Genomic DNA, 23866 nt, shown 5'->3' with positions numbered 1-23866 from the left:
CCGCCCTCCGGACAGCCGCGGGCTGAGCGGCGCTGTTGGTGTCAGAGTCGAGCGAGCGCAGGCAGTTCCGCGCCGGGGATGCTGAGCAGCGGTGGGTCCGCGAACAGTCTTAGCGGACTTCCAAGGTGCTCTGGGCCGTGAAAAGCATCGCGTCGCAGCCAGTCGCAGGAACGTGAAACCATTCACCATTCCAGATCGGCAGCCAGCCGTCCTTGGATACTGGACTCTCGGAGGGTTCTGGAACCCCGAGAGGCACGTCAGGGTTCCAGAACCTCCGGTGCTGCCCACAGTCCCGGCTTCCTGTGAACGTCCGTCCAGTGCACAGGTCGTCGGCTCGCTCTTGCCGCACACAATGATCGTTGCGGACTCCGAGTGCCGCGCGGAGCTCAAGGGCTACCTGCCATTCGCTCGTGACGGCGACGGCGCTGGGGAAGGAGAGGTAAGGAAGGACGCCACTCCTCTTGAAGCCCGAACCGGGTCCGACCCTTGGGGTGTCCGGACAGAAGTCTGCTGCCCCCCGTCCCGCTCCCTTCCGCGAGCAAGGAAGGGGAATGAAGCGCGTAACCCAGGAGTAGGGTTGCATCAACTGGCAGCCTCGGCCCGGCCCCCTCCCTCCGGGGCTTGCAGCCCTCCCTGGCTCCCTCAGACCCCTGACCAATGAGAAGGGAGCCTTCCCGAGGTTGTCCCAGTGTTTGGTCTCTTGCCGGGAGCCTCAAGCCCAGGCAAATCCCTGTCGAAGCTGCCCGACCACTCCTCCTCCCCGCCCCCTTCCGCAGATTCCCTCCCTCTTGGTGGGGGACAGGCCTTCTGAGGATTCTTTCTAGGATTCGTCCCTCGCCCAAGCCCCTGGCACTGGCAATCGGACACCCGCGATTGGCTCTCGAAGGCCAACCTGGTCCTCCTCCCCGCACCTCTGCGCCTCCACCACCCGCCGATTTGGGGGAGGGCTGTGCGGGCCGCCTGCGAGAGGGGCGGAGCCGCGGGCGCTCCTGGGGGCTTTGCAGCGCGGTGGCAGCTTTCAAAGCTGGAAGGTGAGGGGTTAGGGATTGGGGGACACCTACAGAGTCTCCCAAAGCCTAGTGCTCCTTCTAAGTAGTTCCAAAAGTTTGTTTCGTGGTGATCTCTCTCCTTCGGGAAGTGCCTGAAAAGGCTTTGCACAGAGGCTGGAGATAAAGTCTAACATAATTTGACTAACTGTAGTAGTACCCTCTTTCCCTGATCTGTAATGACAGACACTGGACCCCTATTGGCCCAGAGATTAAAACATCACCTGCTATCCCTGTAGAACAGGTCTACGCAGTCCTAAAGGATGCTATGTGTGGAAACCTGCTTGACAGCAGGGGGCTTGTTTGTTTTGATATCAGGCTTGCCTTTTCATTCAATCCTCAGGACTAAACCAGGATAATGCGAGCTGTGCTATAAGCCCCTTTTGACAGGATGAGAAAATTGTGCCCCAGGAGGGCTTTAGGGAGAGGTTTCCTCTTCTAACCTCACCTTGGGAAGCTCATTCTTTGTCCTGTTTCCCTAAGATTTTTTTTTTCCCTGAGAGAGTGTTTGGCGCACATTCTGCAAATGTTGTTGCTTTCTTTTGTTTTCGGGCAGCTTGGAGCAGGTGTATTGCTGGGGTTGGAAGTTAGAGACATGCTTGCCCTGAGCTGTGCGACAGGGAACATCTCTACCCTTCTCTGACTAATGTGGTTTCTGGGGCTCCCAGCTTCAGAGGTGGATGGTTTGTGTGTCCTGCGTTTGTCCCTGTTTAGTGTTTCCCTACCATGGTTGGGAGGAACCCAGGTGGCACAGTGCATTTCGAGTTGGACTACTGACCAAAAGGCTGATGAGGGTTTGAATCCACCAGCTGCTCCATGGGAGAAAGATGGACTGTCTTCTCCCATCAAGGTTTACAGCCTCTGAACCCCACAGTGGGCTGTCATGAATTAGAATGGCAGTGGATATTTTGGGCCATAGTTTAAGAAGTCCTGGAGGAGCTCAGGTACTAACCTTATCAAGCAGTTCCACTCTGTCCTGCATGGTCATTATGAGTCAGAATTGGCTCCATGGCAGTGGGTTTGGTTTGCAATCATGGTTAGTAGTGCAGCTGTGGACTACCCATCTGAGCTCCTTTGGTTTGCAATCACTAAAGAAGCAAACTGCCATAATTTTCTCTCCAGAAGCGGCTGGTGGGATTAGATGGCATACTTTTTTGGCTAGCAGCCAAGTGCTTAACCACTGTGCCACCAGCATGCCTCCATAATGATGACAGCCTTGGTGGTTCTGCTGTGTCTTTCGGGGCTGCTGTGAGTCAGCATCAACAAGAAGGCAGTGGGCTGGGTTTTTTTTCCTGTTTGACCCATGGTTTGGGAGAGCTCCCTAGGGAAGAATACCCCAACGCTTGCCCTTTTGCAGTTGTAAAGCTATGATTATGTCATTTTTGCCCATTGAGTCTGTTTCTTTAGTGTGAAAAATAAAAGTAATGTTATTACTGAGAGCACCTAGCCTCTGGAGCCAGAGAGAGCTTGGTTCATGTTCCAGCCCTCTCATTCAGTTGCCAAATGACCTTGACCAATGAATCTCCCTCTCTGATCCACTGAACATAAGTATTCAACAGTATCCATGAGTGACAAGAGGGAGAATTAACCGAGAATACAAGTAAAGACCGAAGCACGGCACCTGCATCAGGCGTGCTAACTATTGTCAGAATGTGGTTCTGACATACATACATTTCCCTTTCCCCAGTGTCTTGACAAGCTTACTGTGCTGTCTGTCCGAGGTAAGAGTCATGCATCCCTCTCTGCGGCAGTGCCTAGGAAGTGGTCTTGGGAGAAGGGAGTGACTCAGGTTTGGGGCGGGTTGTGAGAGACTTTGACCTTTAGATGTAAACCCACATCTAAAGTAGTGAGGAAAGCTGTGGTGTCTGGTGAGCCCACACACCTTGAGGAAGAGGTATGTGCTTAAGCAGAACTCCTTTAGAAGACAGTAGGGTGATGCTGATCTTAGAGCCTTGTGTTGAGGCCTTGTTGAAGACCCAGATGTGCAGCTCCTTCAACACCCCAGCATTTCACCACACACTTTTTCATTGGGTCAACACCTTAACATGTGTGCATCTGCAGTAAGTTCTGAGGACTTCTCTATCGTGCTATTAGTCTGTTTATAGAACCTTACTGGGCTTTCATATTACTTCCTCAAACCAAAAAAGCCTTGAACTGGTTCTGCCCAGTTCAGTCATGACCAAGGAAGTGAAACTGGAATGGACCTGAATATCTAAAATGTGGGTGAAGTGGAGTACTAACTATGACAGGAAAAGTTAAGATCAAATCCTTCCAGAAACATAATGTTCCTGTTAGAAAACAAGAACAGTTTATATGCTGCATAGCAACCAAATCTCTTGACCCCCTGAATCAAAAACAATGTGCCAGGCTAAAAAATGGTGGCTAGCTACACTCCATTCAAGTATTCATCAAGGTCATGAAGAATTCACTACAATTTTTCTGAGCTTCCCATTCTAGGGCTTGGCCCTATAATTTTTCCCATTCAAGTGAGCAGGCCAGATCTTCCAAACTAAAAAAAAAATTGAGTCTGTTCCAGTTTTATCTATGACTGAACCACTTCAAAAAACCCTGCCTCAAACATCATTTCCTTTGGGAAACCTTTCCTCCTTCATCAGATAAGTTCCCTTTGCTTATCCATTTCCAGTCCCTTTCTCCTGCCAATATTAATGAAATAATCATGTAATTAGCATTTCTTTTCTCTCTCCCATGAGGGACTAGAATCATGAGGAGACAGGGACCCCACCCTACAGGTCTCTTCTGCCTTGTTATGACTTAGCTGACCCTTGTGAACTGTATAGGCTTTGAAGCCAGATCTGTGTATGACTTGTGTGGGACAGAATCATTCTGAGCCACAGCACCTGTCTGTAAAGAAGAGGCAACTATTTCTCAGGGTAATTCTGAGGAGGAAGTAAGATGAGATGTATAAGCTTAAGGCATCTGGCTTCGACCCTAGCTCTTGGTGGACATATAAGTACTCACAGACACATACAGTTCTGTCCAAGATTGGCAATCAGGAGTTGCTTGGATTGTATCTTCCTTACAGGTCTAAATCCATGCAAGTTCAGGTAGCAGAACAGCCCATGAGTTTAATGGTTCTCTTCCCATCCCTAGCCAGCAGAGTGTCTTTGCAGGTGCCTGTAACTAAGTCCTTCTAGAAGTTATAGGTGGAGGCTATTCCAAGAGGCCTATGTAGTTGATTGATAGAAGAACCCCTGGAGGCCAGACTGTGCTGGGTTAAAATCTCTAGGCTTAGTTCCTGTTCCAAGAGGCCCTCCTGATAGAGTGGAAAGCTCGATTGTCTTTGGTTCAAGTTTTAAATTGACCACTTCTCACCAAAACAAGAAAACACACCCATTCTTGTCAAGTTTATTCTGACTCATCATGATCTTACAGGACAGACTAGATATCTACAATATCTACAAGGTCTCTAAGACTATAAATAACTTACTGAAGTAGACTGTCACATCTTTCTCTTGTGGAGCCACTGATTGATTCTAATCCATCTCCTTTCAGTTAACAGCCAAGTGCTTAATCACAGTGCTACTAGAATTCCTTGGCTACATCTCAGTTGATAGTCAACCTTTGGAACCTCATGTGAAGGAAACAGAGATTTCCTTCCCGCCCCTATCCCCTAAAAACTGATGATGATTAAGTAGAATTTTTGTGTATTGTGTGATTGTTGTAGTATACCATATGGCTGACCTTCAAGTGGATTTTCAGAGGCAGGAAACAGCCCATCTTTCTTCCAGGCAGCAACTGGAGGATTTGACTGTGTACCTTTGAGTTGGCAGCTCAACTCCTTACTTTAGCTAATACAAAAGTTTAGGGTAAAGTTAGGACTCACACACCTTTTTTTTAAAAAAATAGTATTTTTAAAAATTTTATTTTAATAATCTTAATGAACATTTACAGAGATTTTGGATTTCCATTCATTCATTGCTGCACTTCTTTCCCGCCCAGCCCTCCCAGCCCCGCCCCAGTTCGCTCCTCTCTTTGAAAAGTAAAGGAAACACTCCCTCCCTGGTACACAATCCCCCCCGCACCCCTCCCACTGCCCCAAGTACTTTCCACTATGCAACCTTAATTGGGGACTCTTGTGATAACCATAATACCCTATCATACATCGCTTTTAAATTATTCTCTCCCTTCTCTGTTTCAGTGCAGTATACACAATTTGTCCAGTTTTTCTCAGTCTTACTCCAACCCTGATCTCAGTCCCATTTTACAGCAGTGGCACCATGCAATATTTGTCCTTTCGCGACTGAGATATTTCACTCAGCATAATGTCCTCCAGGCTCACCCATTTTGAATAATATTGAATGAGTTCCTTGTTTTTCAATGCAGCGTAGTATTCCATTGTGTGAATATACCACAGCTTCTCTACCCATTCGTTTGTTGATGGCACCTGGGTTGTTTCCAACTCCTTGCTATTGTGAACAAAGCCGCAATAAACATGGTGTGCATATATCTGCTTGGATGTCAGTTATGGTCTCTTTGGGATATATTCCCAGTAGTGGAATTGCTGGGTCAAATGATATTTCTATTTGCAACTTTTTGAGAAAGTGCCATACCGCCTTCCACAGTGGTTGCACCATTTTACACTCCCACCAACAGTGAATAAGGGTTCCAGTTTCTTCACAACCTCACCAGCATTTGTTGCTTGCTGTTCTGTTAAATTTTGCTATTCTGACTGGGGTGAGATGATATTTCATAGTTTTGATTTGCATCTCTCTTAGAGCTAGGAATTTTGAACATTTCTTCATGTGCTTGTTTGCCATCTGAATGTCTTCTTTGGTGAAGTGCACACACCTCTTTTTACAACTTGTATGAAAGTCTCCCGGTTCATTGACTGCCCTTCTTGTTCATGGCTGCTCTCAATGGCCAGCCCCCTCGGTTGGAATAGGGCAGCCACCATCAGTTGTCCCTGTGCCCAGGCTACCTGTATTACCTTGGGTATGGCACCTGCCCCTTCCGGTCCTCATTTTCTTCTGTAAAGTAGATGTGGAGATCATACCTTTATCTGATGTTCTGAACTGACATCATCCAATATGGTGGCTCCTAGCCAGTGTGGCTATTTAGATTTATAGAAATTAAACATTCTGTTTTTCAGCCACACTGATGACATTTCAAATGTGCGGCCACTGTGGCTAAAAGCTGCTGCACTTACTGGGTGGCTCAGATCGAGAGTATTCTACCACTGCAGAAAGTTCTATTGGATTGTGTGTGTTATACTGGAATGAAAACAGGAAAGAAGATTCAGTGTGTGTCCTTATGATGAGAAACAACATGGTGTGGGAGGTGCTGTGATTGAAGGCAGAGGTCCCAGAAGCTTTGGAGAGAGAGAAGGAGCTTCTCACCCTTGAAAAACCCTAGAGACAAAAGCTTGGAGACTACTGAAGCCTTGAGAAGTTTATAGAATGCTAATCCCAGCTTTATCACTTTCCCAGCAGAATTGGTGTGAATAACTTCGTTTGATCTCTCTGAGCCTTGTTCCTCTTCTGTAAAATGAGGACAATAGTAATTGTGTCCTGCATGCCACAGAGGGGTAAGCACTTACTTAGCTGTGTATCAAAAGGTTGGCAGTTTGAACTCATTGAGAGGCACCTTGCAAGAAAGGCCTGGGAACCTACTTTAGAAAGATTCCACTCAGTGCAGGACCATGGAGTAGTTCCAACTCCTAATGACCCATCATTGGGCTTTTGAGGCTGTAAATCTTCATGGGAGGAGACTGTTCATGTTTCTTCCTTAGATTCCCAGGTGGATTCGAAGAGCCTAGTGCATGTGACCTTTTGGTTAATGCCCAAGCGGATATGGAAAATGCCACCAGAGCACCTCCAAAAGATTACCACATGAAAACCCTGTGGAGTATATAGCTCTGCTCTGTAACCTATGGAGTCATCATGAGTTGTCATCGATTTGACAGTAGGCCATGTCTATCTGATGGTTTGAACTCACCAGTGACCAGAAAGGTGGGCACTTCCCCATGGTATTTACAGCCTTGGAAACTCAGTGGAGGGTTAATTGTGAGCCGGTCCCAACTCTGGCGATGAGAGTTTCCGTCCTTGAAAATGTAGGCAGAGCATGTTGACTCCTTGTTGTTGTTAAGTGCTGTCGAGTCGCAAGGTGACTCATAGCGACCCTATGAAGGAGAGTCCTCGATGCTTAGGTGTCTTTCATCCTCTCTCCAGGTTCACAGGGTTTCCAGAGGCAAGCTATTATGGAAGTGGATGCCACTCCTCCTTCTACTGTTGACTCCTTACTCAAGGAAAACCCTGAAGGAGATGGTTAGCCACAGTAGACTTTTAAGCACAGCAGAAATTAAGGATCAGGCAGGATCAGACAGGATTCATTCTGTTATGAGTTTGGTTGCCCTGATTTGATGACACCTAACAACAACTGTGCTCTGGTGGGCTAGTGTGGTAAAGAGTTGTACTGCCAGCCCAAAGGCAAGTGGTTCAAACCCACCAGCTTCTTCAAGGGACATTCTCCTTTTGTGTGATTTACATCCTCTGAAAATCCATTGGAGGATCAGCTATGAGTCGGTTCTGACTTAATGGCAGAGTTGAGGTGAACAACCACTACTGCAGGAATAGCAATAGTGCAAAAGGTTAAATGCTTGACTACTAGCCAAAAGGCTGGCAGTTCAAACCCACCAGAAGACAGCAATAGACCTCCTCCTGAAAAAGATCAGCCTTGAATATTCCATTTTCCTCTGTACATACTAGATCTCTGTGAATCAGAATGAGCTCAACAGCCATTAACAGCAGCTCCAGGAATGAAGAAAATTTGGTTTGGCAATGTCATCTTTGCACAGTGAGACCCTGCCCGACTGGCTTCCCCTGAAGTTCCTGATTGTCACAGTCCAAGCGTGATCCAGAGTCCTGGAAGCTGTGGCTTCCAGTCTCCTCAGCTGTGCCTGCAGGGGCTTGCACCTTCTGTTCCTTCTGTCTGGAGTGCTAACCCCCTCATCCTTTACAAACTCTGCTCTTTTCTCAACATCTTGATAATCAGCTCGAAGATCACCTCCTTGGGTGAATTATAGAATTTATGTTCTGAAATCCAGTTCAAAAAAAAAAAAAAAAAGAAATCCAGTTCATCAGTTGTTTCTCTTACTCTATGATATTGAAGTTCTATGTGGTCTGTGACTTTGTCTTTTTTTTTGTTGCTTTATGTAGGCTACTTGGCAAAATAGTCATAAAAAATGTTTGTTGGATAAACAGATTCATTCTGGTTCCACTGGGGTAAGCACTTAACACAATGCTTTTGACTTGGAAAAGAGACTAGTAAACAGCACAAAACCATGGTCCTCCACCGTGACTGGATAGTATGCTGGGCTCCACCCTAAACCAGTTAAATTGGATGATGATTGTTGTTTTTCTTTTAAAGCTCTCCAAGATTCTAAAGCAGTGAAACAAACAAAACATTATTTTAGAGGCTGCAGGTCTTTACAGGAGGTAACCTGTAAAATAGTACCTGCTCATCTTTGCCAAGAAGCAGCTGAGGGAGTTGACCCTCTCACCTTTCTGTTTGTATGCCACCAGGGCTCCCTTCTAATACATTAGTAAAAACTAACATCTGCGAGTTTACTTTCTATGCTCTCAGTTAACTTTCATCTGCAGTTAACCACAATCAGAATGTAAATTGTGCTCTCTGCTGAGTAGCACAGGGAACTCTGGTGGTCTAGAGGGTGAAGAAGGGCTGTGCTGCCAACCCAAAAATGTAGACGGATTAAATCCACCATACGCTCCTCAAGAAAACTATGGTAAATCTCCCAAGCAATTTAAAGCTTCTGAAAACCTTCTGGAGGGTCCAGTATCAGTTCTAACTGTCATGCATGAATTAGAGTTAGTCCTAGCAGCATGATGAAATCATTGGCTGCCTTGCTATCTAACCCTTCTCCCTACCAGATCATTCCCTCCTCTTCTCCTGGGAATGAACCCGGAAATTACATTGGATGAGTTCCACACCAATGGCATCTGAGGGGTTAATACCACTGGCTCACCTGGGTACTCCAGGGTCTGTATGTTTAAGAAGAAACAGAGAATGTGGTGCTCAGTACTGTCTATCCATCGTGGATAAGCATCCATCGAGGGTTTCGGAGTGTATTGCTCATGGAGAACTGGGGAGACTGCTATGTGCAGTCTGGGCTGAAAAGCTTTTGTTTGACATTAAACAATGAGGTTAATGGTGGTGGTGGTATTATGTGCTGTCTAATGGACCCTGTGTACAATGGCTCTGAACTCTGCCCTATCTTGAGCCAATTTCATTGTCTCGGACAGGGAGCCCTGATGGTGTAATCCACAGGGAGTTGTACTGCTAACTCAGAGGCCACACCCCCGCCACTCTATGAGAAAAAATGGGTAACCCCTTCCATGACATTTACAGCCTCAGAAAGCAGTGAGAGTCAACTTGGTTCCAACTGTATGGCAGTGTGTGACAGGCATGGCTATTTTGAGTGGTACAGGTACTGAGTTAAGTATTATCTTGCTAAATCTCATGATTATTTCACGAGAGTGATGTTGTTAGGTGCCGTCTAGTGTCTAGTCAGCTATGACCCCTAGTGAGCTTATGAACAACAAGTCATGCCCTATCCTTCACCAGCCTCCTCTGTGATGCTCAAGCCCAGTTCATCTCACTGAGGGTCTTCCTGGCTTTCCTCTCCTTTTCTAAACATATCTCTCCCCAAAGACTAGTCAATCTTTGAAAATATGCCCAAAGTGAGTGAGATGAAGTTTCTCCATCCTTGCTTCTAAGGAGCACTCTGGCCACAAGACAGATTTTTTTTTTCTTTTGCAACTCCATGGTATATTAAAAGCCATAATAACATATTAAAACATCTGTGAGAATAGGTACTATGATCCCATTATTTGGTGGAGAAATTGAGGTTCGCACAGATAGCAGGTGGTAGAGTTGTAATTTGAACCCAGAAGTTTGTGCCAGAACCTCTTTTAACTGCACACTACCTTGATCATAATATTCATATGAATAGCTGTTACTGTTATCAAGGCAGTGGATCCAGACTCTTTACTTACAGACTCACAGATAACAGCTTCTCCTCTTGGCAGCTCCAGCAAGGGATCCCTGCTCCTCCCAGCACCTCTGGTAGCCACCTGCCCCCCACAATCCTGCCCCTCCCCACTGGTTTCTGTCTGTCCTCAGTTCCCCTGAGGGGGAGGCCCAGTAGAGTCAGCAATCCTTATCTCCCAGACTGTGCTGCTGGGCTTTTTCCCTTTGGTGAGGGAGGAGGGAAGTTGAAAAGGGAGTGCTTGGTGATTGTGGCAGTTACTGAGCTGGACTTGGACCAGCTTGTCCTGACTGATCTCAGAAGTGTGTGGACTGAAAGGGGCCTGAGCAGTCAGCCCAGCCACGTTCTTTGTCTACAGTTGAGGCTGAGAGTCTCGGTTACTCTCCCAAGTCAGGACTTTAATGGGTACTGGCAAATGTGGAAGAGGGGAATTTCTTGTCCAGTGAGGGACGTCGCTGTGGTTTGGATAAATGGCTTTAAGGGCTAGTGCTTGCCTCCCTGTGGGAATTAACAAAACAAGTGACCTGAGAGGCAGCAGGAGGGTGGGGAACTCTTCCTTGGATCCCATTCTATGAGTAGAAAGAGATTCAGTGAGTACATGACTCATATGCATGCATTTGTCAACTCTTGCACACATCAGAATAGCTGCTCACATCAGCTTTGCATACCCTGCTTCAACTCCTACCAATCCATTCTGATTTCTGCCTTCTCCACTGATAGTCTGAAAGAATTGACCTGGTCTGATAGTAAGAAATTTTAATGCTGGAGATTGTGGGATCACAGAAGAAAGGCCTTTTGAGATATAGTAGTTAAAATGTCCCCACACTGATCTATTATCAACTCTGCAAAATCACTGACCAGTGAGGGGGCAGTGGGCTTGGACAGCTGAATTAGACAGCGTTCAAAGCCAGTTGATAAGATTTGTACTTCAGAAAGTTTACCCTGCTGATAGGATAGATAGATAGGAGAGGGCAGGCTGTGGAGGCAGGAGGCTGGGGATCGTGTTCAGGCCAAGGATGGTGGTGGTCTGTGAGGTGGCAGTGTTGAGAAGAGTGAAGAAAGGACAATGGAAGAGTGGTTAAAGTTGTATTGAGAGAGTGCTGGTGGCCTAGTGAGTGAGATACTGTGCTGCAAACTCAAAGGCAGTGCGTTCAAATCCACCAACTGCTCCGTGGGAGAAGAGCATTTCCTCTCATAAGATTTATAACCTCTGAAAACCCACTGGAGGATCAGCTATGAGTTGGTTCTGACTTGAAGGCAATGAGTTGAGCTGAGTTAAAAGCTACATCACTCGTTCCCTAGAGTGCTTGGTTACTAGGATCTGGGTTCAGATGGCAGGAGGGCATTTTCCTGGTCAGGAGTTTTAAACCATACCTTATGTCAGTTCTCTAGAGCTGTCCAAAAGCTGCCCCCCTGGAAATATACAACACAGTGACTTCTCAGACCCCTCCAGCAATCCTGGGTTACTGCCCAGTTCCGGATTAATCAGCCCTGTTTCGCCTTTGCCCTTTCTCCACCTGCCAAACAAGGTGCATATTTCCCAGCTGGCTCCTGTATGCCAAGTGTACCTGAAGGATGGTTTAAAGCTCAGTGTGGTCTCTTGTGTGAGGAGAAGGAAGTTAAAGTGATAATTTCTCTTTCACATCGTCTAACCAGGATGTATTTTCTCTCAGGAGCAGAGGGAAAGACGGTCTCAGGTAGGACCTCGAGGGCCCAGTGCCTTCATCCCTGTGAAGGAGGTAAGTTTGTAAGGAATGACTACAGTCTGTGGTCTCTGGGAGGAAATGATGGGCCATTGGGTGGACGAGAGTCTTTTCTTGATTCTTAAACTAGCAGTTTTGAAATTATGTCTTCATATTCCTGATTCATTTAGTCCACGAAACAACTCTGCAGACTAGGCACTTTCAGCCCATTTTATTGGGAAGAATCAGTCAGGAAAAGGTAGAGTAGTAAAAACACAGCCAGGCAATGATTAAACTTGTGATTCCTGGGTCAAGATCATTTTTTTTCCTTAAGAAAATATAAGTGTTTATCTTCTCATCCTTGACAGTAGTGTTGTTTTATTATCATGTGCTGCCAAGTCGCTTGCAACTCATTAGCATCCCTGTGTACAACAGCTCTGAACTCTGCTCTATCCTGAGCCAAACTTATCACCTCTGACAGACCCCTCCACCCCCTGCTACCCCAGTCACTGAATAAATGCATCTCTTCCAGGGTCTTATTCTCTTGTGCTGTCCCTTTACCCTCCAAAGCAACATGGTTCCTCCTTGCAACATGTCCAAAATCTATCAGAGGAAGCTTCAGAATCCTTGCCTCCAAGGAGCAGTCTGCTTTCAACCTCTCCAGGACAAATCTGTTTCTTCTCCTGGCAGTCCATGGTATATTTAGTACTCTTTTCCAGCACCACAGCTCAAAGGCATCAATTTTCCTTCTGTCATCCCTAGTCGTTATCCAGCTTTCTGATGCATAACAAGTTATTGCAAAGACCATGGCCTGGATCAGGCGCACCTTAGTCTCCAGACTGACATTGCTCTTCAGTACTCTGGAGAGGTCTCTGTCAGTACTCTGGAAAGGTCCCTTTCCCAATGTAGTGTGTCTTGATTTTCTGGCTGCTGGTACCAAGAATGTTGATTGTGGACCCAAGCAAACTAATATATAGATGAAAACATTTTACCACCTAGTTTAAAAGTAATATGATGTCAGGCAAGGATTCTGCTTTGGACATGTTGTAAGGAGGGACCAGTCCTTGGAGAGGGATGTCATGCTTGGGAAGGTGGAGAGACAGCGCAGGAGAGGAAGACCCTCAATGAGGTGTATTGATTCAGTGACTAGGTTGGTCAGGGTGGGTATGTTGACATAGTGAGATTGGCACAGGATAGAGCAGGGTTTAGGGCTGCTGTACATAGGGTTGCCATGAGTCGCAGGCAACTTGACTGCACATAAAACAACCTATGTTCATTGCAAAGTAAATGCCAGAATTTCAGGAAAACTCTGGTCTCCTGTAATCCTCACAGAGATAATCCCAACTATGTGCTGTATATTTTTTCAGATGAATACCTAAGTCATAGTCTGCAACTTGAGTTTTTGTTCGCTTATTTTCACTTGATGCAATTGAGACTTTTCAGTTCACTTACTGGTAGTATGACTCATCTGGGCTAGGCGCTGTTCTGGGTGCTGAGGACACAGCAGCTAACAAAACAGCCAAAAATCAAATCACTGCCATTATAGAGTTCAGAGCCTAGTGTATGCATGAGTGCGTGGGCCAGGCCTGTGAGGACCTTCAAAATGCATGCACAAAAGACACCCTTTCTTCCTTTCCCTCTGGCTTTTAATCTACACAGATGAATGTTTTATTTCTGTGTCCTTTTGCTCTCCTAAATGTGTAGGCCAAGTGGTTAATGAGCTGTTAACAAACGTTTAAATGCCCAAGTCTTCTTCCCCCTTGTAAATTTAAGATGAAGAACACCCACTGCCTTCTTCAGTCTTTAACCCAGAATTTTAGGCTCCAGAATTATTCTTGTGCTTTGTTTTTCATGTGTAAATAGTCATTCTCCTTTTAAAATAAAAAGAAAGAAATTTTAGTGTTAAAATTGCCAGACCTGTGATCTCCAGTGAGGAACTAAATGTCAGTGGGCCTCATCAGTCAGCGGGAAGAGAATGGTATTCACCTCACTGGGTGGTTGGGAAGGTTCATTGAAATAGTGCAGGAAATCTCTTAGCGAGCTCCAAGCTCCTCAGCACCTGACGTGGGAAACATCCTCAGGAAATGGGGACTCTTGCACAGCCCCACTTCCCCTGTGGTTGTATGAATCAGCAATGTGAGAACAAAAGCTGCTTGAAGGTAGGAGAAATTGTACTTTAATCTCTGTGTCTGTTTTCCTATCTGAAATTAGTGAGGAAAAAAACTAGGGAGAAATAATTTCATGAGTATTATGAGGATTAAATGAGTTAATACATATAAAGTTCTTGAACGATTCACAGCATATAGTGGCCATTATATAAATATTAGCTATTACTAGATAAACTGCCTAATACATACTTGTTTAATTGTGCAATGAAATAACATATCTTTTCCTCCCCCAATCTCCCCATTTATTGGGATGTGAAAGTGATTTTCAGTTTCTTCTGTTGTAAGCCGACAGCCATCAACACATACGCGTCTCTTCTGGGGAGGCCAGGAAAGTAACCCATGTTTCCCCCTTCTTGGCAGATTCTTCGGGAGGGGCCTGAGAGCCTGGAGCAGCACCTGGGCCTGGAGGCGCTGGTGTCTTCAGGGCGGATGGATAACCTGGCAGTGGTGATGGGCTTGCACCCTGACTACTTTAGCAGCTTCTGGCGCTTGCACTACCTCCTGCTGCACACGGATGGACCTCTGGCCAGTTCCTGGCGCCACTACATTGCCATTATGGTGAGCTGGTCTGGCCTCAAGTTGTGGGAGTGGGTCACATGGGGCTTTCTGTCCTGAGATCTCTCTGCTGGGCACTTGTTGACTGGGTTCCACAGATGAGAGAGAGAGAGAGAGAAAGCATAGAGCAGAGGAAAGCCTGGCAGCCTCTGACCATCACGGAATTGTAGATTTTGAAGAGAGCCATTTTTAGTGCCTATTTTACAGATTGGGAAACTGAGATACAAAGGGGTCAGATGCCCAGCGTCACACAGCAAACTGGTAGCAGTGAAGGTTAGAATTACCTAGAGTCCCCATTCCCAAACTACAGTGAGACCTGTGAGGTCCCCTATGTGGGTGTCTACCCTGAACAGAGCAGAGCAGAGAGGGTGACCCAGGCTCCACATTTCATTCCACAGGCAGCAGCTCGTCATCAGTGCTCCTACCTGGTGGGCTCTCATATGGCTGAGTTTCTGCAGACTGGGGGTAACCCCGAGTGGCTGCTGGGTCTCCACCGTGTCCCTGAGAAGCTGCGCAAGCTCAGCGAGATCAACAAGTTACTGGCACATCGACCATGGCTTATCACCAAGGAGCACATCCAGGTAAAGATGGTGGCAGACTCAGGTCCCCGAGACAGGCCAAGCTCAGGACAGCACAAGCATAGGGACTGAGGAGACCTGGTCTTCCTTTCCCTCCAGGCTCTCCTGAAGACGGGGGAGCACAGCTGGTCCTTGGCTGAGCTTATCCAGGCCCTGGTCCTGCTCACCCATTGCCATTCGCTGGCCTCCTTCGTGTTTGGCTGTGGCATCCTTCCTGAAGTGGACCCAGAAGGCAGCCCTGCCCCCCAGGCACCTTCACCTCCCAGTGAGCAGAGCAGCCCTCCAAGTGGGGACCCACTGAACAACTCTGGGGTAAGTCACTGCTTGACTGGACCTTGGTAGGACCCAGCCTTTGATCCTTTGATAGAAGCAAGGATCCTGCTTCCTTATCTCCTCACACTAAGAGGCCTTTGGAAAGTTACCTGACTTTGAAGTTTAGTTTCCTCATCTATGAAAAGGATATAAAGTGGATGGTGAAGGTTGAGTCTCTGTGAGGATTAGAGAAAATAACCATTTGACTGGCCTTTCAGTCAGATCATGAGCTGCCCAGCACCTGTGCCTGGAAGTTTGCATGTGGGAAGAGGATGTAGAGTTTCCTGGGACCAAGGGCAGAGGACTAGATGGTCACCTCCAGGTCCTCTCTGCCAGGGCTTTGATGCTGCCCGAGATGTGGAGGCTCTGATGGAACGCATGAGACAGCTTCAGGAGAGCCTGCTGCGGGACGAGGGGGCGTCCCAGGAGGAGATGGAGAGCCGCTTTGAGCTGGAGAAGTCAGAGAGCCTGCTGGTGACTCCCTCGGGTATGGAATCACAGGCATCCAGGATTCAGGGGCTACCTCCTCTGCATTTGGTGCCACCTCTGTTCTGGAAAGCAAGTGGGTCTTGACTGCCCTCACATTAGGTTTTTGAGCTCAGGCTTTGGAGTCACAGTTGGATTTGAGTTCGGGCCTCTTCTCCTTTTTCCTGTGCGTCCACTGACAAGTCACTTGCTGTCTCAGCCCCTCACATATGAAGGATTGGTGTGGAGGATAAAAATGGGACCTCAGAGGTAAAACTCAGCACAGAACCTGGCCAAAGATCAGCAGCTCCACAAACAACTGCTTCTATTATTGTTACTGGAGCCCTGATAGTGTAGTGCATAAAATATTGGACTGCTTAACCATCCACCAGCTTCTCTATGGGAGAAAGATGGTAGCCCTTCCTGTAAAGATTATTGTTGTTGTTGTTAAGTGCCGTCGAGTCGTAGACAACTCATAGTGACCCTATGAACTAAAGGCCTAAGAACTGTTCATAGAGTTTCTGGAGGCAAGCCATTTCAGAAGTGAATGCTACTCCTGGTTCCAAGCTTGTTTTAATCAGGAATCTCTAGCCAACTCTGTCCACCATGGGACTTGGAAGACTAAGAGAGGGTCATTGTGGGTCAGAATCAACTCAATGGGATTAAGTTTGGTTTGGTTATAAGAGCAGTGGGTTTGTCTCTCTGCCTTGCCTAGGCCTGACTCCTTGCTATCTTAAGGGACTTTTTCTGGCCCTCTGTACCTCACCTGCCACCTTCTGATGGTTTATTAGCAGTAGAAAGGCTATGTGTGTGCTCCATACATCAGCCTCATGAGAGCCTCCTCGTGACATGTTTTCAGCTGACATCCTGGAGCCCTCTCCACGCCCAGACATGCTGTGTTTTGTGGAAGACCCCACTTTTGGATATGAGGACTTTACCCGGCGAGGGACTCAGGCACCCCCTACATTCCGCGCCCAGGTAGGCCTCTACCCTGCTCCATTTACAAACAATTAGGGGATGGACAGTTTCAGTGGTTATGAGATGGGATCCCCTCTCCTCACCTGTAATCTTAACTCAGAATTATATGACAGAAATGGGGGACACTCTTAATCCCAAAGGAACCCATCTATGCTTCAAGTTCAAGGAATTCTGCTGATCTCCAGGAGAAAATTATCACCAAGATGCTTCCCCTTGACTTTTTCTTAGGCTCAGAGCAAGCAGCATGCTTTATTTGTGGGGCGGGCACATTATAGAGAGCAAAGATGTACCCCAGAGATCCAAAGGATGGGCCTTCGCTGGCCAGCCTTGGACCCCAAAGTCTCTGCTCACTGACCTCTTCTTGTGTATGTCAGGATTACACCTGGGAAGACCATGGCTACTCGCTGATTCAGCGCCTCTACCCCGAGGGTGGTCAGCTACTCGATGAGAAGTTCCAGGCAGGTTTCAGTCTCACCTACAACACCATGGCCATGCACAGCGGTGTGGACACCTCGATGCTCCGCAGAGCCATTTGGAACTACATCCACTGTGTCTTTGGCATCAGGTGATCACAAGTTCTCTCACCTAGAGTGTCTGTGGGGTGCAAGTCTTCCCCCATGGTGTTATGTGGTGCAAGAATTAAGAATGCATGGTTTTCCTCTTTTTTCCCTTATCCCATTCTTATTTTTTCCTCTTTTCCGTTCTTATTTTTTAAAAAATTCATTGTTGCTCATTTTCCTCCCTCCTCCTCTACCTATCCTGTCATGCACCCCTTGTTCCTGATTGTCATCATACGCATGATGCCTAATTGTATATTCCTTTCAGTCAGGCAGTTCTTACCCTCCTCTGTTCTACTGCAGTGTTCATTATCTATTGCCTCTTCCCATTCTCTTCTCAACGCCTCCCCCCACCACCTGTCCTGTTTTGTTTTTTTTTTTTTAAAGTTTCACTATGTTTATACATTACATCATATAGTATATATAGAGCTATTAAAAATGTTAATTTCACTGGAATGGAGACACTTGATTCAGCAAAACTCACTACTGGCTATGTAGATAACCTATGTTACCTAGAGTAAAGCAATTTTACAATCAACATGAAAACACTAGCCAAAACACAAATACCAAAAGTGATGTGTTTTGTATGCATCAATACCCTTACTTGTGGCATGATTATAAAATTTCAGGTAACAAAACTGATTAAATACTTTATGAACAGAGCACATTAAAAAGTATTTTGCTAGAGTAATGACGGTTTTATGTATTTTTAAATCTCTATGTGAAAAGGACTATGATTTATTGCAAAGAATTATTATGGAGTAAATCCCAAGGTAAGAATTTTTAAAAACAAATTATAAGTTTACTGTTTAGGCTAAAGTCTTAGTTACTTCTTGGAGATTTGAGAACTATTAAGGGGTAGAGTGCTTTTCCCTTTTTTGACTTCTTGTTCTTTTCTTTTTTCTTTTCTTTCTTCTGATATTTTTGTTTCTTTTGTTTTGAAGTGTCCTCTTCAGTGGAAGTGGAGGAATAAGACCTTTTTCGTTTTGTTTTTTTTTTTCAGTTTGAGTTTTTCTTTGCTTTTTGCTTTCTTCTCTTCTTCTTCATTTATTCTTTTCTTGTAATGCCTGTAATTTATTCAGTTTTTCATTCTCTTCGTCACTGTCTTCACTGCTAGTGCTGCTAACATCCAAAACTATGTCCTTCTTGGGTTCTACTCAGAGAAAATTGTGGCATTCAAAAGTCAGATGACCAGGGTAGCCACATTTTTTACAGCCTGCTCTGACATTGTCCTTGTTGCAACCTGGGACTGCCATGGCACTGGCAAGGGGAGTCGCTGGAGCGCTCGGCTCTCCAGGACGCACTCTCTTCCCGCTGTTCCACAGCAGACTCTCTCCCACCACGCCACGGAACTTGTGCTAATAAGGGCAGGCCTTTTAAAACTCTAGGTATCGCCCACCTGTCCTGTTTTATCACGGCAGTGTTACACAGTATTTGTCCTTTTGTGACTGAGATATTTCACTCATCCTTATGTCCTCCAGGCTACCGCATGTTGTGTTCATTGTTTTTCAATGCTACATAATATTCCTTTGTGTGAATGTACCATAGTTTTTCTATCCATTCATTTGTTGTTGGACATCTGGGTTGCTTACTTCTCTTTGTTATTGTGATAATGCAGCAATAAATATGGGTGTGTATACATCTATTGAGTTGTGGCTCTGATTTCTTTTAGAGTATATTGTGGCTCTGATTTCTTTAGGGTATATTTCCAGTAGTAGAATTGTTGGATCAAATGGTATTTCTATTTCCAACTTTTTTAGAAAGTGCCGGACCTCCTTCTATAGTAGTTGTATCATTTTACACTCCCACCAGCAGTTAATAAAGAGTTCCAGTCTCTCCACAATGTCACCAGCATTTGTTGTTTGCTGTCCTGTTGAACTTTGCTATTGTTGTTTGGATGAGATGATATTTCATAGTTGTTTTGGGTTTTTTCCATTCTTTCTACCTTTACTACTTTTTTTTAAAACTTTTTTCAAATTAAACTTTAATTTAAAAGAATATTTAAAGATAAATAATAAATCTAATAAGTTGAGAATTGTCCTTTTTTGCTATACCAGTTTAACAATTTCTAGATTAAAATGATGGTTGTTAGGTGCCATTAAGTAGGTTCCAACACAGAGTGAAACCTACAAACAACAGAACAAAATAATGCTCAGTCCTCTATAATTCCTAACTATATATGAGTTCACTGTTGCAGGAACGGTATTACTTCATGTCATTGAAGATTTCCTTCTTTTTCATTGATGCTCTATCAAGCATGCTGTCTTTTGTTCAGGGATTAATTAAAATATGACCAAAGTATATAAAACCTGCCAGCCTAGCTTCTATGGATGATTCTGGCTTTAGTTCTTCTAAGACATATTGTTCATTCTTCTGAAAGTTCATGGTATATTTACTAGTCATCACCAACACCATAATTCAGAGGCATCAGTTATTTATCAATCTCTCTCTTATTCATTGTCCACTTCTCACATGCATATGGGACAATTCTAAATACCATTGCATTTTCAATTTATTCCTATTGAGATGTTGTTCCTCAAAGTGACATCTCTTTACTATTTAACATTTTAAGGATTTTGCAGCAGATTTGTTCCGTGATTTCTTGATTGCTGTTTCCCAGTTCACTGATTATAAATCCAAGTAAAATTAAATCCTTAACAACTTTAATCTTTTCTAGGCTTACAATTTTCTTTTGGTGCTGAGTGTAAAAAGTACAATAATTGTTCATTTTTGAACATTATAAAATAAAACCTTTAATCTCACCGCTCAGAAATAACTACAGTTAAATTTGATGTTTTATTTCCACTCCAAGTAGCAGACCTTCTCTCATATTAAATTAGAAACACATAAATGCTTGTAAATAGAAGCCTTTGGTATATACTTTATGTCCATTTAGTGAAATATTACACAGCTGTTAAAAACGCAGAAGTAGTTTCTTTATATTGACTTGGGGAAATGTTCAGAAAGTATTGAGAGAAAAGAAAGCTGGTTACAAGCAGAATCTTTGTTTTTAACTAGGAGAAGTATATGTAGCAAAGGAAAAGACATAGGTTCATGTCCAAGATGTTACTTAGTGTGATTTCTCTATAGTATAGTGTGATGAATTTCAGTTTCATAGTTTTGTTTAAGCATTTCCTTACACAAAATTTTATGTTTTTAAGTTGATGGGATCATCCTTAAGATATTCTATAACTTGCTTTTTCCATATGCTCATCAATTGCAAACCACCTTCCTTTCAGTATTTATAGATCATTTATATTTGTATAGCTACATGGTATTCTGTTATGTATGTATCATAATTATTCATTCTCCTATTGAATATTTAAGTTGGTTGCAGTTTTTCATTATTTCAAACACCATGGGCACTGACTGGCCTTCCACATGAAGCTTTTCTAGATGAGAAGTTGCTTGTTAGGATTGTCACAAAGCAATTATTTGTTTTAACTTTAAAAAAAATAGATTTTCTAAAAGAAAATCCAATTTCATATTCTAGAACATGAAAAAATTCCTAGACTAAGGAGAAAAGCAATTTCCCATGCTGTCCCAACAGCTGCACCCTGAGATATTTTTCTTTATGACCTTTTTTCTTTTCTGTGCAATTGCTTTCATATAAAACCATGTTAGATCTAAAGTTAACCAAACAACCTAATTTTAGAAAACTGAGAAAATATTTACTTATTTATTTGTGTTCAAATGGTCCAATAGAAAAATATCCCAGTAAACACGAGAGGTTTTTTTCTTTTTTTTTAAAATATTTACTTTTCTCATTTAACACTGTATTTTAAGTGTTTACAGTTTTAATGATATGCATATACTTCCATGTATCACTAGTTATAAAATCCTTTTTCACAGGATGGGCTGAGTATTGGCCTTTTTCTTGCTGGTCATTGGCAGGTTTGGAGCCTATAAAAGCCAAGGACAGGTAGCTTGGGAGGTGGCCAAGGCCCAGCTCTCGTCCAGGCTGTACTCCTTGCTCCCATATATATTTTCTTTTCATTATTATTTTTTCTTGGTTTTCATTCAATCATTCATATGCTACCATACGTTTTGAACAAGTCTACCATTTACCAACCAGCCTTTCCCATCCATGCAAACCTGTAATGCTATTGGCTGCTCTGGCTCCCTGAACAGGGAACTGGACAGTTTCCTCTAGACTTACCATGAGCTTTGACTTGGAAGAAATTCATGGTTTTTGCCAGGTTTTAGTTTATTCTTCTGTAAAATGAACACAGCTCCTTTTGACCCCTTTCTGCCTTCTCTATTGTGAATATTTTCACCGACTTCTTGCCCCATTTCCCATAGCCTTTATTGTAAAGTAATGAACGAGGCTGTGGAAAGAGAGCTAGCTTTGAATCACATTTCCAGCTCCATAACCTGGGCAAGTGACTTCATTTCTCTTAATCTCAGTTCTTCCATCCATTTATTGGGATTGATGAAATCTGTTGTTAGACAGTAGTTTTGAAGATCCCACCAAGTATGTGGCACATGGCAGGTGCCCCTTCACTGTGCATCTCCCGAAGTTTGGTGGCCAGGGCTGAATGACATCAGCTTTTTCTAAGAAGAACTGACTTGTTCCTTATCTTCTGCCTATTCTTACTACTCTCTGTTCCCCCTCTTTATGGTGTGAGAGTTGGGCTGGGTGTAGTGACCTCTGGGAGTTGAGGATGAATGACATTGTTGGTGTTTCTCCATCCAGATATGATGACTATGACTACAGGGAGGTGAACCAGCTTCTGGAGCGGAACCTCAAGGTCTATATCAAGACTGTAGCCTGCTACCCAGAGAAGACCACCCGAAGGATGTATAACCAGTTCTGGAGGCATTTCCGCCACTCAGAGAAGGTATAGCCTGTCATGGAAGGGTAGGCACTCTTCCCAGGGAGGGGTTGAGGCTGGAGGAACAGACTGGAGCAGACAAGCCTAGCCAGTGGAGGGATTGGGCATCAGAACCCAAGAACTCCAGACAGACTGGGTCTGTTCTGCCAAGCAGAATGCCTGAGCCTATTGTCCTGTGTTCAAGTTTGATTTCACTGTGTGACTTCAGACCCAGTTTACTCAAATAGGAATATGTGTGTCTGCTTTTCAGAGTCCTCAAAGGCAGCCTGATGGACCTGGGTTAAATGAGAGCACTGCCATTCAATTGCTGTGTTATCTTGGGCAAGTCATTTTGCCTCTCTGAGCTTATCTTTCCAGTGGGAATAGATACTGGCTGTACTTCAAAGTCACTGGTAGAATGAAATAAGGAAATGTATTGAAACTCGTAAACCCTACTAGGCATTCAGTTAGTAGTAGTAGTAGTAGTAGTAGCTTTTGTTATTATCTTGGGAAGATAAAAAGACTAGTCATGAAAAGGATTAATATGCTTAAAATTCTTTAGCAATCATTGTACCAAATTTTTCAGAACTTTAAGAAAGGGCAAGACATCTGTATAAGGGACAGGAGGGGACAAGGTCAGGGACAGTGGTAAGTTGGAAGGAATAGGGAAGGACAGAGTTAACATGGTTGCCAACAAACCATTATCTGTCCCCTAGGTCCACGTGAACCTGCTGCTCCTGGAGGCCCGGATGCAAGCTGCCCTGCTGTATGCCCTCCGTGCCATCACTCGCTACATGACCTGACTCCTGTAAGGACTGCGGTGACTGGAGACAGACTCAGACCCTTTCTATCCTGTGCCCATCTACTCTGCTCTGGGATGGGCTTGTGTGTGACCTGTAGCCCCAAGTCACATCCTCCTTTTTCTCACTGGCATGGACAGGATCATTGCACTGACTCTGGGAACCTGGCACTGCCCTGGGCCCTGGAAGAAGACTAGGAGACCCCTAGGGGGCTGCACTCTCTTTTCCTGCTGCTGACCACAGGAGGAAGAGGGACAGGGAGGATAATGAGGCCACTATATATATGTCCACCAGCAGGCTGGATCCTGGGCACAAGTGCTGTGGCCTCCCTGGACTCGGAAGTCCCTGGCCAGCCCCAGAAGAGGGGGGTGGACTTCTCCTGGGATTGACACTCCAGGCAGCTCTGCCCTCCCCACTCACGATTTCATTACTTCCTTCTGCCATTTGCCCATCAATGTGAAAGTCAGGGTCCCAGCTGGTCTGTGTTGTATGCCTGACTCCCATCATCCTTATCTGTTGGGCAACCTGAAAGCCCCTTCTCCTCCAGTTTCCCTACTCCTAGTGTAGTTCTTTTGACTGTTTCTTCCCTCTTAACCCTTTATTTCCTTGCTTGCTAGTCTGGAGCCTCAGGAGAGAGAGAGGCTAAGCACAAGAACATCAAAAAAAGCAGATGCTGTATCTCTAGAGACTTGGGGCCTCTGCTGATCACTTTGCATTCTGAAGAGAAGGACGTATTAGATTAGAAATTCTCTGCTGTGTGGTCCTTTCTGGTTGAGGGTCACACCTCCTCAAGGCTCCTCTGGAGCCGCAGTCAGGATCTAAGGAAATGGGGAAAGCTGATCTCTATGACTCTGCACTGACTGGCCCCTCACTCTCCTATCTCCAG

General features: G+C 44.8%; 1 protein-coding gene across 1 annotated transcript; it reads left to right on the top strand.

The window, feature by feature from the left end:
- The first annotated feature begins 352 nt into the window (after positions 1–352).
- Positions 353–22989, top strand: SESN2 (sestrin 2). Its single transcript, XM_006883439.1, has 10 exons — positions 353–439; positions 11745–11810; positions 14282–14479; positions 14875–15057; positions 15154–15366; positions 15703–15853; positions 16691–16809; positions 17184–17374; positions 22063–22207; positions 22897–22989. The coding sequence occupies exons 1-10, from the start codon at positions 353–355 to the stop codon at positions 22981–22983; spliced, it is 1440 nt and encodes a 479-aa protein (XP_006883501.1). The 3' UTR covers positions 22984–22989.
- The last annotated feature ends 877 nt before the right edge of the window (positions 22990–23866 follow it).

This window comes from Elephantulus edwardii, unplaced genomic scaffold (assembly GCF_000299155.1).
Source record: "Elephantulus edwardii isolate Elephantulus edwardi_28Jun2011 unplaced genomic scaffold, EleEdw1.0 scaffold00028, whole genome shotgun sequence".
Taxonomy (NCBI): domain Eukaryota; kingdom Metazoa; phylum Chordata; class Mammalia; order Macroscelidea; family Macroscelididae; genus Elephantulus; species Elephantulus edwardii.
Note: the sequence above shows the minus strand (reverse complement) of the source record. Positions and strands in the feature narration are given on the sequence as shown.

What these genes read in the sequence shown, in the direction of transcription:
- SESN2 (XM_006883439.1), top strand. Translation starts at nt 353, where the DNA reads ATGATCGTTGCGGACTCCGAGTGCCGCGCGGAGCTCAAGGGCTACCTG. An exon ending in CCTTCATCCCTGTGAAGGAG is followed by an intron (nt 11,811 to 14,281) that starts GTAAGTTTGTAA and finishes CCTTCTTGGCAG; the next exon opens with ATTCTTCGGGAGGGGCCTGA. An exon ending in CCCCTACATTCCGCGCCCAG is followed by an intron (nt 16,810 to 17,183) that starts GTAGGCCTCTAC and finishes TGTGTATGTCAG; the next exon opens with GATTACACCTGGGAAGACCA.